This window comes from Loxodonta africana, chromosome 2 (assembly GCF_030014295.1).
Source record: "Loxodonta africana isolate mLoxAfr1 chromosome 2, mLoxAfr1.hap2, whole genome shotgun sequence".
NCBI classification, from domain to species: Eukaryota; Metazoa; Chordata; class Mammalia; order Proboscidea; family Elephantidae; genus Loxodonta; species Loxodonta africana.
Genome location: NC_087343.1, coordinates 208432586 through 208447820, shown reverse-complemented (window position 1 = coordinate 208447820; position 15235 = coordinate 208432586). Strand labels below are relative to the sequence as shown.

Here is a 15235-nt window from a genome sequence, read left to right as displayed (position 1 = left end):
ATGGGAATAATAGGAACAGGTCTTACCTCATAGTGCCATTGTGAATATTAGATGAGTTAAGCTATGCGCAGTGCAGAGAACAGCATGTGACATGGAGAAGGTGCTACACAAGAGCTGTGGTGTTATTGTGACTATTGCTGTGCCTTGTGCAGCTATGCAAAACAAATGCCCTTATGCTAACCAGAACTATTCAGAATTAATTTTAAAATCATAACCCTTATTCTTTCCATGCTCTAAATGGTAAGTCCACATTTTAAAGTGGTATCACAAAAGTTATTGAGCAGAGAGCTATGTGGGGCTACCAGCACATGTAACCAGTGATAATTCCAAAGTTTTGTATTAAAAAAAAAAAAAAAAACAGAAATTTATATAAAAGGCAAATTCTTGATTTCATTCCACAAGTTCTCATTTAGTAGATGTGTCTTGGAACTTAAGACTCCATGTTTTAATCAAGCACCCTAGATGATTTGATGAAAAAGTTCTTAACTTCACACTTCAAAAAATACTGCATAGTAGATATATAGTGCTGGTCAGAAACTCTTTGAAGTTATTTAACTTTAAAAGACCTCAAAATATCCCTTTCTGAATACTCCCATCTTATAAAACCTATTCACCACCATCCCATTTGCTTCAGCAGTATAGAAGATATACAGTGGAGTCCTAATTTAATTAAGCTGAAAATGATTTCAACAACATTGTGTTAGTAAAATGTTTTGGTGATTTCTTTATCTCATTTTAATTGGCACTTTTTTTTTTTTTCTTCAACAATCAGGACACAGATTTCCCTGCCAAATGGACAATCTCACAAAAGTAACAGAATTCCTGCTCACAGGATTTTCTGATATATGGGAGCTCCAGATATTGTATGCTGGGCTTTTTCTGTTGATTTACCTGGTAACACTATTGGGGAATCTTCTCTTTATGATGGTCATTACTCTCGATCAGTGTCTTCACACACCCATGTACTTCTTCCTGAAGAACCTCTCCTTTTTGGATTTGTGCTACATCTCAGTCACCGTGCCTAAGTCCATCCACAGCTCACTGGTGCACAACAACTCCATCTCTTATCTTGGCTGTGTGGCCCAAGTCTATTTTTTCTTTGCTTTTGCATCTGCTGAGCTAACCTTTCTCACCGTCATGTCCTATGACTGCTATGTTGCCATTTGCCAACCCCTCCAATATGGAGCCATGATGACATCAGGAAAATGCCACCAGATGGCAGCCATAGCCTGGCTAATTTGTTTTTCTTATGCTGCAGTCCACACTGGCAACATGTTTTGGGAGGCCATTTCAAGATCCAACAGAATCCACCAGTTTTTCTGTGACATCCCTCATGTGCTGGCCCTCGCTTCCTGTGAGATTTTCTTTGTTGAGTTTGTGACTCTGGCACTGAGCTCATGCTTGGTCATGGGGTGCTTTGTTTTTATGATCATCTCGTATTACCAGATCTTCTCAACAGTGTTCAGGATCCCTTCAGTAGAGAGTCGAGCAAAAGCCTTCTCCACCTGCTCCCCACAGCTAATTGTCACCGTGCTCTTCCTCACCACAGGGCTCTTTGCTGCCTTGGGACCAAGAGACAAAACTTCATCTATTCAAGATCTGGTGATTGCTACAGCATATATGGTTTTGCCCCCTTCCTGAATCCTATCATATAGGAAAAAAAAAAATTTTTTTTTTTTTTTAGTCTTAGAAATAAGAAGATCAAAGCACCTATGTGGAGACTATTTGGAAAGATATATCCTCTGCAAAAGTAGAAACATCTTCTGGGCTTTTCCAGTACAAGATCTGTATCAAGAGTTCTTCTACATACAAAGAGTTGTTTTGAAATTCTCTACCTTTTTGAATCTCCAAAACCAATTAGGTAATTATCTATTCATACTATGATAGACCACATTCATAAATTTGGGCCAGTAAGATATTTTTGAAGATGTTGATGAAATTTTCCTCTTCTTTTTAATGATAATTACTTTATTTGCTTTTTCTGAACTTCTATTATGCACATTTTTAAATTTGTATTTTCATAGAAAATAATCCGGTTTTTTTCTGGATTTCTGAATGTATTAGTTTCTGAAGTTATGCCCACAACTTTACTTCTAATACTTTAAAATTTTGTGTTCTCACATACTTCATTGATCAAGTTTTCCAAACCATTTGGCTACTTATTGGTATTTTCACAGAAATATATTTAACATTTTTACACATTTATTTTTTTAATTTATACGCAGTAAAATTCACTTTCTGATGTACAGTTCTATGAATTTTTACAAAGTAATGGAGTAATTTAACCACTGTCACAGTCTAGATACACAACAGTTGTGTCACCCCAAAAAATTCCTTCATGCTGCACATCTGTAGTCAGTCTCTTCCTTGACTATAAGACCTGTCAATCTCTGACCAGTTTTCTATCTCTATAGTTTGCCTTTTCCAGAATGCTATATAAATGGAATTAAATAATATACAGTCTCTTTTGGGTTTTTTTTTTTTTTTTTTTTTCCTCAAGGCTGGCTGTTTCACTTAGCAAAAGGTGTTTGACAATCATCCATGTTGTTTCTTTTTGTTGCTGAGTTTTCCGTGGCAATTCTCTAAATAGAGAGGGGAAGCTCCAAAGAGATACCCATGTGGGAAGATCAGGTTAAGTTCTGCAAAGAAAGCAGCTTCCTGGGTAATTTAAAGATATATGTAAAAATACAAAATAAAAATAAACAAAAAAAAAATTAGTTCAAAACAAATCTCTAAAGTACTAGATGAAATAATGAGGAAAATTGTATTTTAAACTCTATTGATGGGAAGATCTTGGCATGATTAAAAACTCATTAGGTGTTAAGGTTGACAAAATATCATAAAATTAAGCCTGCATTTGGCAAAATATAAACAGAGGTTTTTGTTTTTAATTCATAGACCTTATACTTTAGTAAAGTTTTAGGCTTACAAAAAATTGAGTAGAGGCAGAGCCAAGATGGCGCAATAGGCAGATGCTTCCAGTGAGCCCTCTTTACAAAAAAAGACTAAAAAACAAGTTAAACAGGTGTATTTATGACAAACTAGGAGCCCTGAGCATCAAAGGCAAGCTTAGAAAATGAACAGAGGGGCAGGTGGAGGAAGAAATGGTTCAGAAGCGGAGAGGAGTTACCAGACCTGAATCGTGGGGAGCCCTCAGGCACCATTCCCGGAGTGGTGGTGGCAGGCTGGTACTGGCCTTCGGCTGCAATTTTCTCAGGGAGAAGTAGCCAGCCACACAGCCTACTCACACCTCCGGAACCAGAGAAGAAAGGTGCTGTCGGCAAAAGATAAGTACTTGTGTATATTTTATTGTGCCCTCCCACCCCCAAGCTGGCTTCAGTGGCTGAATTCCCTGGGCCTGAAACAGGCACTGTTGAGCATCTAGAGCCATCCTCCCACCTTGGAGAAGGGAAAAAAAATTGCAATTTGGGGAAAAGATAATTTGCCAGCTCCACTAACTGGGGGAGCTCAGGACAGAAGCAGCTCCTGTCCAGCCAAAAATGGTCCATGGACTTTCAGCACCTTTCCCCTCTGCATGGATCTGTGTGGGCCTATTTCAGGAGAAACAGGCCCTTGTTGGCAGACTCCAACCGTTTCAGCTGTGCGGTGGAGAGGTGGATGTTTGATGTTTGACATTGCTCTGCCTATTAAACAGGGCCCTCACCTTTTTTTTTTCACCTACCCACATCAGGGGCCTAAGGGCTGGTAGCTCCACTCAGGTCACCCAGACACATACGACAGGAGTCCAAGGATAAGTGGTACCTCCCAGTCCTTACAATCAAAAACATTGGATGCCCATGGTCCATCTGCAGAACCCGCCCACCTGCACACTCTTGGGAACAGGGATGCGCTTTCCTCAGAGACACTCGGAGGTTGGTTCTCAGCCCCTGCCTTGTTCAGAGTGTGACGCCCTGCTGCTATCAGATACCGGTACGTACATCAATCACCCTTGCCCCTCTAAGACTGTAGCACAGAGCCTATACCACACACTTAATGATCAGCTACCTGGAAACCTGAGCTGAATACATACAAGAAGAAAAGTGAATGGACTCCGAGACTGATATACCTGATAAGAGCTCTAGCCATCTGGGGACAGGATGTCAGATCTCCAAAGGCAAAAATAATCAAGCTAGCTCACCCAAGCAACCCATCTGGGCATATCAAAATAAAACAAAGAAAGAAGCTATGACACAGTAAGCAAGCATGAACTAATACAATAAATTATAGATGGCTCAGAGACAACAGTCAGTATCAAGTCACATAAAGAAACAGACCATGATCACCTCAACAAGCTCTCAAAACAAAGAATCTAGGGATCTTCTAGATGAAAGTGCCTTCCTGGAATTACCAGACGCAGAATACAAAAGATTAATATACAGAACCCTTCAAGACATCCAGAAGGAAATGAGGCAATACGCAGAACATGCCAAGGAATACACAGATAAAGCAATTGAGGAAATTAGAAAGATTATTCAGAAACATAATGAAAAATTTAATAAGCTGGAAAAATCCTTAGACAGAAATCAGAAATTCAGAAGATTAACAATAAAATTACAGGAGTAGACAACTCAGTAGAAAATCAGAGAAGCAGAATTAAGCAAGTAGAAGCTAGAATTTCTGAACTTGAAGATAAAGCACTTAGCACTAATATATTTGAATAAAAGTCAGAAAAAAGAATTAAAAAAATGAAGAACCCTTAAGAATCATGTGGGACTCTATCAAGAGAAATAACCTACAAGTGATTGGAGTACCAGAACAGGGAGGGATAACAGAAAATACAGAGAAAATTGTTGAAGATTTGTTGGCAGAAAACTTCCCTGATATCGTGAATGATGAGAAGTTATCTATCCAAGATGCTCATCGAACTCCACATAAGGTAGATATTAAAAGAAAGTCACCAAGATATATTATAATCAGGCTTGCCAAAACCAAAGGTAAAGAGAGAATTTTAAGAGCAGCGAGGGATAAATGAAAAGTCACCTACAAAGGAGAGCCAGTAAGAATAAGGTTGGATTACTTGGCAGAAACCATGAAGACAAGAAGGTAGTGGGATGACTTATTTAAAAAACTGAGGGAAAAACGTTGCCATCCAGGAATCATATATCCAGCAAAACTGTCTCTTAAATATGAAGGTGAAATTAAGACATTTCCAGATAAACAGAAATTTAGGGAATTTGTAAAAACCAAGCCAAAACTGCAAGAAATACTAAAGGGAGTTCTTTGGTTAGAAAATCAATAATATAAGATATCAACCCAAGACTAGAACACTGGGCAGAGCAATCAGAAATCTACCCAGACAGGGAAATCCAAAAAAACAAAGCAAGAATAATAATAAAAAAAGTTCAAAACAGGGTAACAGCAATGTTATTATATAAAAGAAAACAACATTAAAATAATAAAGAGGGACTAAGAAATGTAATCATTCAATATGGAGGGGAAGACACAGCGATACAAAAAATAAAAGTTAGCTTAAGATTCAGAAAAATAGGGGCAAATAATAAGGTAACCACAAAAGAGACAAACTATCCTACTCATCAAAATATAATACAAGCGAAAAATACAGACTCAGCAGAAACAAAATCAGCAACAACAAATATGAGGAAAGGACAATATATAATCTACTCTGCACATAAAATTAAGTGGGAAAAAGTAACTGTCAACAACACACAAAAAAGACATCAAAACGATAGCACTAAATTCATACCTATCCATAATTATGCTGAATGTAAATGGACTAAATGCACCAATAAAGAGACAGAGAGTGGCAGAATGGATTAAAAAATACGATCCGTCTATATGCTGCCTACAAGAGACACACCTTAGAGACACAAACTAAAACTCAAAGGATGGAAAAAAATACATCAAAAAATCAAAAAAGAGCAGGAGTGGCAATATTAATTTCTGACAAGTAAACTTTAACGTTAAATCCATCATAAAGGATAAGGAAGGACACTATATAATGATTAAAGGGACAATATACCAAGAAGATACAACCATATTAAATATTTATGCACCAAATGACAGGGCTGCAAGATACATAAAACAAACTATCAGCATTGAGAAGTGAGATAGACAGCTCCATAAGAATAGTAGGAGACTTCAACACACCACTTTCGGTGAAGGACAGAAGGAAGCTCAATAAAGACACAGAAGATGTAAATGCTGCAATCAACCAACTTGACCTCATAGACATATACAGAACACTCCATCCAATAGCAACCAAGAATTCTTTCTTTTCTAGTGCACATGGAACATTCTCTAGAATAGACCACATATTAAGTCATAAAGCAAGCCTTAGCAGAATCCAAAACATTGAAATACTACAAAGCATCTTCTCTGACCATAAGGCCATAAAAGTGGAAATCAATAACAGAAAAAGCAGGGAAAAGAAATCAAACACTTGGAAACTGAACAATACCCTGCTCAAAAAAGACGAGTATAAAAAATTGAGCAGATAACACAGAGTCCCCATTTCAACCCATTCTCTCCTATTAACAGTTTCCTCTATTATTAATATCTTGCATTAGCATGGTAGCTTTGTTACAATTGATGAACCATTACTGAGATATTATTGTTAACTAAACTCACTTTGAAATTAGGATTCCCTGCTTGTTCAGTCCTATGTGTTTTGACAAATGCATAAAGTCATACATCCACCTTTACAGTATCATACAGAATAGTTTCACTGCCCTAAAAATTTCCTGTGCTCCACCTAATCATCCCTTATCCTTTCCTCCTAAACCCCTGCCAATCGATCATCTTTCCATTCTCTCTATAGTTTTGCTTTTTCCAGATTGTCATATCATTGGAATCATACAGTACGTAGCTTTTTCAGACTGGTTTCTTTCACTTAGCAATATGCAGTTCAGGTTTCTCCTTTTTCTTTTGTGGCTTCACGCCCAATTCTTTATTATCGCTGAATAATATTGCATTGTCTACATTCACCACAGTTTGTTTATCCATTGACCTTTTGAAAAAACATCTTGGGTGCTTCCATTTTGGGGAAACTATTAATTTTTTTTTTTTTATGAATAAAGTTGCAAAAAACATTTGTTACAAGTTCTTACGTGGTTAGGTGTTTTTGAATTATTTGGGTAAATACCTGGAACTATGATTGCTGGATTGTATGGTATGACTATATTTAGCTTTGTAAGAAACTATCAAACTTTATTCAAAAGCAGCAAATGAATTCTTCACTTGCTTCAGCAATGAATGAAAGTTTCTGTTGCTCCACATCCTCGACATCTTGGTGTCGTCAGGGGTTATAATTTTAGCCATTATATGTCGTCTAGGTTAGCCCATTGCTGCCTTCATTTTCAATTTCTGAATAGCATATGATGTTAGGAATCTTTTTATACGTTTATATGTCATCTGTATATATTCTTTGGCATAGTGTCCATTCAGATCTTCTGCCCTTTTTTTTTTTTTAATTGGGTTGTTTGTTTTTGAATTGTTGAGTTTTAAGATCTTTGTATATTTTCGATACAAGTTCTTTGACTGGATACGTGTTTTGCAACTATTTTTCCCTAATGTGTGGCTTGTCTTTTCATTCTCTTAACAGTGATTTTCAGAGAGCAGAAGTTTTTATTTTTTTCATTTTAGTGAAGTCCAACTTTCATATATATTTTATTATGTGTGTGTGTATATATACATATATTTACACACACATATATTTTTCTAAGCTCTCTTCTTGTACCCTGACCTCCTTGTCTATTCTTTTGTCAATACCACATATTGTTTATTGTAGCTTTATAGTAAATCTTGACGTTAGATTGTGTCAGCTTTATCATTTCGCTCTTCTTCAGTATTGTTTTGACTATGCTGGGTCTTTTGCCTTTCCATATAAACTTTAGAATCAGTTTGTCAGTCTTCACATAAATAATGTCCTGGGCTTTTGATAGGAATTGAATTGAATCTATAGATCAATTTGGGAAAAAGTGTAATCTTAACAATATTGAGTTCCAATTTATGGATATGGAATATTGCTCCATTTTATTTAGATTTTTGACTTCTTTCATTAGAGTTTTGTAGATTTCCTCATGTATCTGTTGTACAAATTTTGTTAAATGTATTCCTAAATACTACTTTTTTTTTTTTTGTGGTGGGATCACTAGTGTAAATGCTTTTCATTTCAAATTCCAACCATTCATTGCTGGTATATAGGTAAGCAATTGACTTTTGTATTTTGCAACCTTGCTGTAATCACTTTTTAGTTTCAGAAGTTTTTGTAATGGTGTTGATTCTTTGGACTTTTTTTTTTTTTACGTTAACTATCACTATCTACAAAGACCATTTTATTTTTTCCTTCTCGATCTGTATACATTTTATTTCCTTTTTCTGTCTTATTGCATTAGCTATGACTTCCAGCATGGTGTTAGCTAAAAGTACTGGAAAGGGACATCCTTGCCTTGTTACCAATATTCTGAGGGAGAGCATCTGACTTCTCACCATTAAGTATTATGTTGTAGTTTTTTTGTAAAAGTTCCTTATTAAGAAAATTTCCCTCCATTCCTATTTGCTGAGGACCAAAAATCAAACCCATTGTCATGGAGTTGATTCCAACTTAACTGGGATCCTATAGGACAGAATAGAACTGCCCCATATGGTTTCCAAGAAGCGCTGGTGAATTCAAAATGCCGACCTTTTGGTTAGCAGCCAAGCTCTTAACCACTGTGCCATGAGGGCCCCATTTGCTGAGAGTTCTGTTTTATTTTTTAATCATTTATTAATATAATCATACGATTTTCCTTCCTTAGCCTATTGATTGATGAATTACACTAATTGATTTTCAAATACGTCTTGCCCTCGATCACTGACTATCTCGTTACCTGACATTTCACATTTTCAACAATAGTAAAAAATCAACCAACTGATTATTTTGCACATTAAAAATGTACATCTGGCAGTAATGAATGCCAAGCTGTGAGGCAAGAGTAACACTGGCTGTGATGATCAAGGTTACGTGTCAATTTGACTGGACCATGATTTTCAGCGGTTTGGCAGTTGTGTAATGATATAATTTGAAAGTGATGTAATGCTGTAGTCATCCCCCATTTTGTGATCTGATGTGATCATTCTCCATTTTCACATAATACCAGTTTTCTCATAATGACCTGATCTTTGGAATCTAACCATATTGATAAGTAAGGAGAGGGTGTATTTAGCCAGCCTTGTATACCTGGAATAAAATTCCATTTGATTGTGGTGTATAATTCTTCTTATATATTGTTGAAGTGGATTTGCAAATATTTTATTGAGGATTTTTGAGACCATGTTTATGAATGATTTTGTGATTTTCTTGTAATGTTTTTACCTCATTTTAGTATTAGAGTAATGCCGGCCTCAGAGAATGAGTTAGGAATGTTCACTCTTCTACTTTCTGGAAGAGATTGTAGAGCATTAGTATCATTTCTTCCTTTAGTATTTTATGAAATTCACGAGTGAAGATATCTGGGCCTGGGAATTTCTGATTTGGAAGATTATTAATTATTGATTCAATTTGTATTTTTGATATTCAAATTATCTATTCAGATAATCTATTTCCCTTGGTGTAAATTTTGGAAGCCTGTGTTTTTCCAGGTCCATTTTATCTAAGTTATCAAATTTGTGATGATAGAGTTGCTTATAATATTCTTTTATTATCCTTTAATAGCAATCAAAGAAGGTTGGTCCTTCTTTGATTTCTTATATTAATAATGTGTGCCTTCTCTCTTTTTTTGTTCATTAGCCTGGCTAGAATTTCATCAATGTTTATTGATGTCTTCCAGAAATTAGTATTTAGTTTCATTGATTCTTCTCTATTGTTTTTCTGTATTCAATTTCATTGATTTCTGCTGTAATTTTATATCATTTCTTTAATCTAGTTTCTTTATCTAAATTATCCAATTTGTTGGTGTGTAATTGTTCACAATATTCTGTCATAATTATTTTTATTTCTATTGAGTCTGTTGTACTTTCTCCCTTTTGATTTCTTATTTTGGTTACTTCCATCCTTTTTTTTCTTTGTCAGTCTAGCTAATGTTTTTAAACTTCAGATTTTTTCGATTCTTGTTTTTCTCAGTTTGATTTCATTTATTTCTGCTCTGAATTTTGTTGTTTCCCTTCTTCTTTAGGCTTGGTTTGCTCTTCTTTTTCTAGTTCCTCTAGATGTAGAGTTAGACTATTGATTTGAGATATTTATTCTTTTCTATTTAGACGTTTATGCTTATAAGTTTCCCTCTGAGTACTGCCTTCACTGCATTCCATAAGTTTTGGTATCTTCTGCCTTCATTTTTATTTGAATCTAAATAATTTGTCATTACCCTTTTGATTTGATTTCTTCCTTGACCTATTTGGTAGTTTAATAGTGTATTGCTAATTTCCATATGTTTGCATAATTTCCTCTTTTTTTTTCTGTGACTATGGCCACTCCATTCTGTCATTTCTTTTTGTCATACATTTGTGGTCAGGGAAAATACTAATTATGATTCTAATCTTTTTAAATCTATTAAGATCTTCTGCATGATCTAACATGTAGGCTGTCCTGGAGAATGATCCATGAGCACTGGAGTAGAATGTACATGGTGCCGTTGTTGAGTAAAAAAAAAAAAAAAAAAAAAAAAATCTATTAGGTCTTGTTAATTTACAGCGTCATTCATGTCTTCTGTTTCCCTGTTAATCTTTTTTCTAGATGTTCTGTCCAATATTGAAAGCAGTGTAGTTTTCAACTGTCATCATAGTGTTTTCTAGCTCTCCCTTCAATTTTATCAGTGTTCACTTCATATATTTAGATGCTCCAATGCTGGCTGCATATATATTTATGATTGTTAAATCTTCTTGATGACTTTTCTCTTTTATCACTGTAAAATGTCCAACTTTATCTCTTTTAACAGATTTTGTCTTAAGGTCTACTTTTTCTGATATTAAGATAAAAGTCCCAGCTCTCTTTTGGTTATTTGCATGAAATATTTTCCCATCCTTTTATTTTCAACCTATTTATATCCTTGGGTCTAGGTGTGTCTCTTGTAAACAGCATATAGTCAGATTGTATTTTTCATTTATTTTACCACTCTCTGCCTTTTTATTGAAGCATTTAGTCTACTTACACTCACTGTAATAACCAATAAGAAAATCTTATATTTGCCATTTTGTTATTTGCATTTTGTGTGTGTTAAGCCATATCTATTTTCTCTAATACTGCTTGCTTTTTTTTCCTTTTGTGAGTAATTAGAGTCCCTTCTCCTTTTCTTTTGTTTATTTTTTAAAGATATTTTCTTGGTGGCTACCATGAATATTACACTTGATGTCTTGCGTTTATAACATCATAAAGTAATTGGATGCCAACTTAACTTCAGTAACATACAAGAAACTCTATACCTATACTATTCTTCACCCCCTCCTATTCTGTTGTTAGTATTACCAATTACATCTTTGTATTTCATGTGTCCTGTAACAAAATTTTATCCTTGTTTTTAATACATTTGTCACTAAAAAGAATGAAGGACAGAACAATTAAAATTATGAATACCTTGGTACTGGTTCTTATATTTGTCCATCTCCTTTTCTGGAGATGTTTCATTTTATGTACATCCATGAACTATTTTCTAGTGTCCTTTCTCTTCCATCTGAAGGATCCCCATTAGTATTTATTGTACAGCTGATCTGGTGTATATAGGCACTCATAGCCTCTGTTTGTCTTGTTGGGATGTTTTAACTTAACCCTTATCTTTTTTAAAAATTGTTTATTGTGTTTCAAGTGAAAGTTTACACAGCAAATTAGGTTCCCATTAAACAATTCATACACATTTTTTTTTTCTGTGATATAGGTTATAATCACCTAATGTGTCAGCACTTTCACTATTTTCACCCTGCCTGCCCAGTTTCCATCCATCCAGTTTCCCTGTTCTTCCTTGCCTTCTCATCTCTCTTTTTTGTAAATGCTGACCATTTTGCTTTTATAATTGATTGTTTAAAGAAGCACATTCCTAACAAGTGTTGTTGGTTATTTTACAGGCCAATCTATGATTTGGCTGAAAGGGGACCTTCAAGAGTGGTTTCAGTTCCCTATTAAAAGGGTATCCTAGGGTAGCAGTTTCAGGGATTCCTCTAGCTTCTACCAGTCCATTAAGTCTCGTCTCCTTTTATGAATTTGAGTTTTGTTCTATATTTTTTTTTCCCATTCTAGCTGAGACATTCTGTTGTGTCCCTGATCAGAATAGCTGGGAGCAGTAGCCAGTCAAGCAAGCTGTTAAGACCCACCTGGGCCCCTGAAGGGGAAAACAGATTTTGCAAGGCCAAACATGACTGACTTCACACTTTCTGTTAGTTCACTGTTATTTCTGTTTACTTCACTACTGTTTTCCAAGTGTCTGTTATGTGACATTGCTGAGGCAGTCTTATGTAACTCCCTGGCACTTAGCCACCTTTGTCCTTGACCACTATGAAACTTCCATTCCCCTTACTGCTGGATGCAGAGATCTGTTCTGGTCCTTCGGCCACCAGGGACCACTGCCTAGTATGTAAGTCTCTCTAATAAAGATTCCTTCACTGCCACACTGGAGTTGCCCACCTCTTTCTTCGATCTCTTAAATAAACAAAATCCATTGCCACCCAGTTGATTCCAACTCATAGTGACCCTATAAGACAGAGTAGGACTTCCCCACAGAGTTTCCAAGGTGCAGCTGGTAGATTCAAATTGCCAGCCTTTTTGTTAGCAGCCATAGCTCTTAACCACTGTGCCACCAGGGCTTGGTCTCTTGACACCCTGAGACTTTGGAGGCAAATTTCAACTTACTGGCCCATTCCTGAAGAATTGATGAGACCAAAGAAATGGTGAATGGAAGCAAGGCATCTGCAGGCAAAATCCTGGGTTGGCCAATGACCTCCATGTGAGGAGGACTAGACTTTTATGATCGATGTGTGCAGTCTGCTGCATGAATATGGGGATGCCCCCAAAATGCCAAGCAGCATAGCATGGTTGTGGAAAGATGCATGCCTTCATAAATGTGGAAAGGAAGCTGGAGAGTAACAGCGGCTGTGAGAAGTCCACTGCTCTGGGCTGTTCAGCTGGCTACTGAGGCCCAGCTAGCCGCTGAAGTGCATGTAAGAGCCCTATAGGAAGATCTGCAGTTCAAAAGAGAAGTACACCAGTCCTGTGTGGCAATGACTGACATCTTAAGTAGGTGTGTGCGACAGCAGAATGAGCAATTAGAGATGCTCCCACATGTTTGCAAATATGCAGAAAGGAAAGTGCCAAGGGAAGGATTAGGGCAGTGTTGATAGAAGGTGAATGAGATTCAAAAACGTGGAATCCATGGGAGAGCAGATTGAGTAGTGAATCAGATGTGGAATTAATAGTGGAGGAGGAGTCTGACAGTGTGCAGTGGCCCCCCGGGCATGGCTGCCTATTACTCATAAGATGAAAGCTACCTGAGAACTCAATTATCCCAGACACAAAATCCCACCGGCCAGTTGCATGACAATGAAGGAATACACCCCTACTGAGCTGATTGCTTTGTGTGGGAAATTCTGGAAGGAAACTATTGCAGCTTGGTTACTATATCTGTGGGATATTGAGGGAGACAGTGTCTCTTCAAATGGAGCTAAAATGGAGAAAATGAGCAGCATAATCACCCACCCCACTGGCAGTGTTTGCCAGAGCTTGGAACACAGAGGGCATACACACCCTCACAGACTGGATCATCTGATGTTACAGAAGGGTGTGACCAAATGACGGGGATTTTCCTGGCATGGTCATGAAGTGGTCTTTTGTACAACAGTTATAGTAGTTAATTTGGGAGTTAGGTATGCACCACACCATTCATGCCGAGCATTTCTGGGGCCCACACAGTACAGTTTTTATTATAGGAATGAAATATATTGTTAGTCCTTTAATGGGCAAGACAGTGTACCAGATGGGACAAGCCGTAGTTGATTAGGGTGAAACTGGGAAGGCTAGGAAGGAAGGGTGTGAGCTGTAGGAAAAGAGAAAAGAAAGATTGAGAAACCTGAGGGACAACCATCCAAGGGCCCCTTGAAAGTGACGCAAAGGCAGATGTGGGTAGATTTAGTTTTTTTAGAGCAGCAGTGCACAAGATAGGTAAGCAACCAAATGAGGTTTTGGGTAGTCTTTGGAGAGATCTGAAGCCAGAGCAACAGCATCACCCTCTGAAATGGATGTCCTAATGTGACTACTTTGACCATACCTGTGGGAGAATTCTGTGTGCAAATAAGGGTGGTGAGCACAGTCCTGAGGGGGAATCCAGTGGCCCTGACCCCACCTCAAGGAGTGGTAGATATCAAAAAATATAAGTTTCCCAGAGGACAAAAGGAAATTAGTGAAACTATTTTGGAATTAAAAAGAGTAGATATTCCCCAGGAAGTCCACAGTTCTTTTAATAGCCCTGTGTGACCTGTGAAGAAACCAGATGGGTCCTGGTGTATAACTGTGGACTGTAGAGAACTTAACAGAATGATTCTTCCTATACATGCTGCAGTGCTGAGCATAACTTCTTTGTTAGAAAACCTTAGTAGAGACCTGGGCATGTATCATGCTGTGTTAGACCTGGCCAATGCCTTCTTTAGCATCCCTATAGCCTCATCACTCAATATCAGTTTTCTTTCAACAGGGAGGGGCAGAAATGAACGTTTTAAGAGCTCTCCCATGAATATTTACCTCGTCCCACTATTTTCCATGGTATGGTTGCTAGAAATCTGAATCTTTTCCCCTTCCCTGCTCCTGTTTGTTGGTTTCATTACATTGATGACACCATGTTAGCTGCTGTTACAGGAGTGTCTAGATGCCCTAATCATCCACCTACAGAGGATAGGATGTGTCATGCAAGGGCTGGGAACATCAGTAAAATTCCTGGGGGTCATGTGGTCGTGTAAGACCCATGTGTTGCCTGAAGCCATAGTTAATAAGATACAATTTACCCCACCTCTAGGACACTAAAGGAAATGCAAGGCTTCATGAGTCTTTTGGGGCATTGGAAAGCATTTATTTCTCACTTGGTCCAGTGCTAGAGGCCACTCTATAGACTGGTAAAAAAGGGTGCCTCTTGAGGTTGGAGTAATGAATAGTAGCAAGCTTTTGAGAAAACAAAGGGGCTAGCTGCACAAGTAAAAACACCGGGCCTAATATGGGAAGGATTACCTTTCCAGGTAGATGTGAGCAGCACTGAAGACAGCTTTGCCTGGGCCCTTGGAAAGATCAGGATAAAACTAAAGTTGCCCTAGGTTGTTAGTTCTAACTGTA

General features: G+C 37.2%; 1 protein-coding gene across 1 annotated transcript; it reads left to right on the top strand.

Moving 5' to 3' along the window:
• Positions 1 to 789: 789 nt before the first annotated feature.
• LOC100669900 (olfactory receptor 14I1-like) lies at positions 790 to 1641 on the top strand. The gene has a single exon (XM_010601482.3). The coding sequence runs from the start codon at positions 793 to 795 to the stop codon at positions 1639 to 1641; it is 849 nt and encodes a 282-aa protein (XP_010599784.1). The 5' UTR covers positions 790 to 792.
• Positions 1642 to 15235: the final 13594 nt, after the last annotated feature.

What these genes read in the sequence shown, in the direction of transcription:
- LOC100669900 (XM_010601482.3), top strand. Translation starts at nt 793, where the DNA reads ATGGACAATCTCACAAAAGTAACAGAATTCCTGCTCACAGGATTTTCT.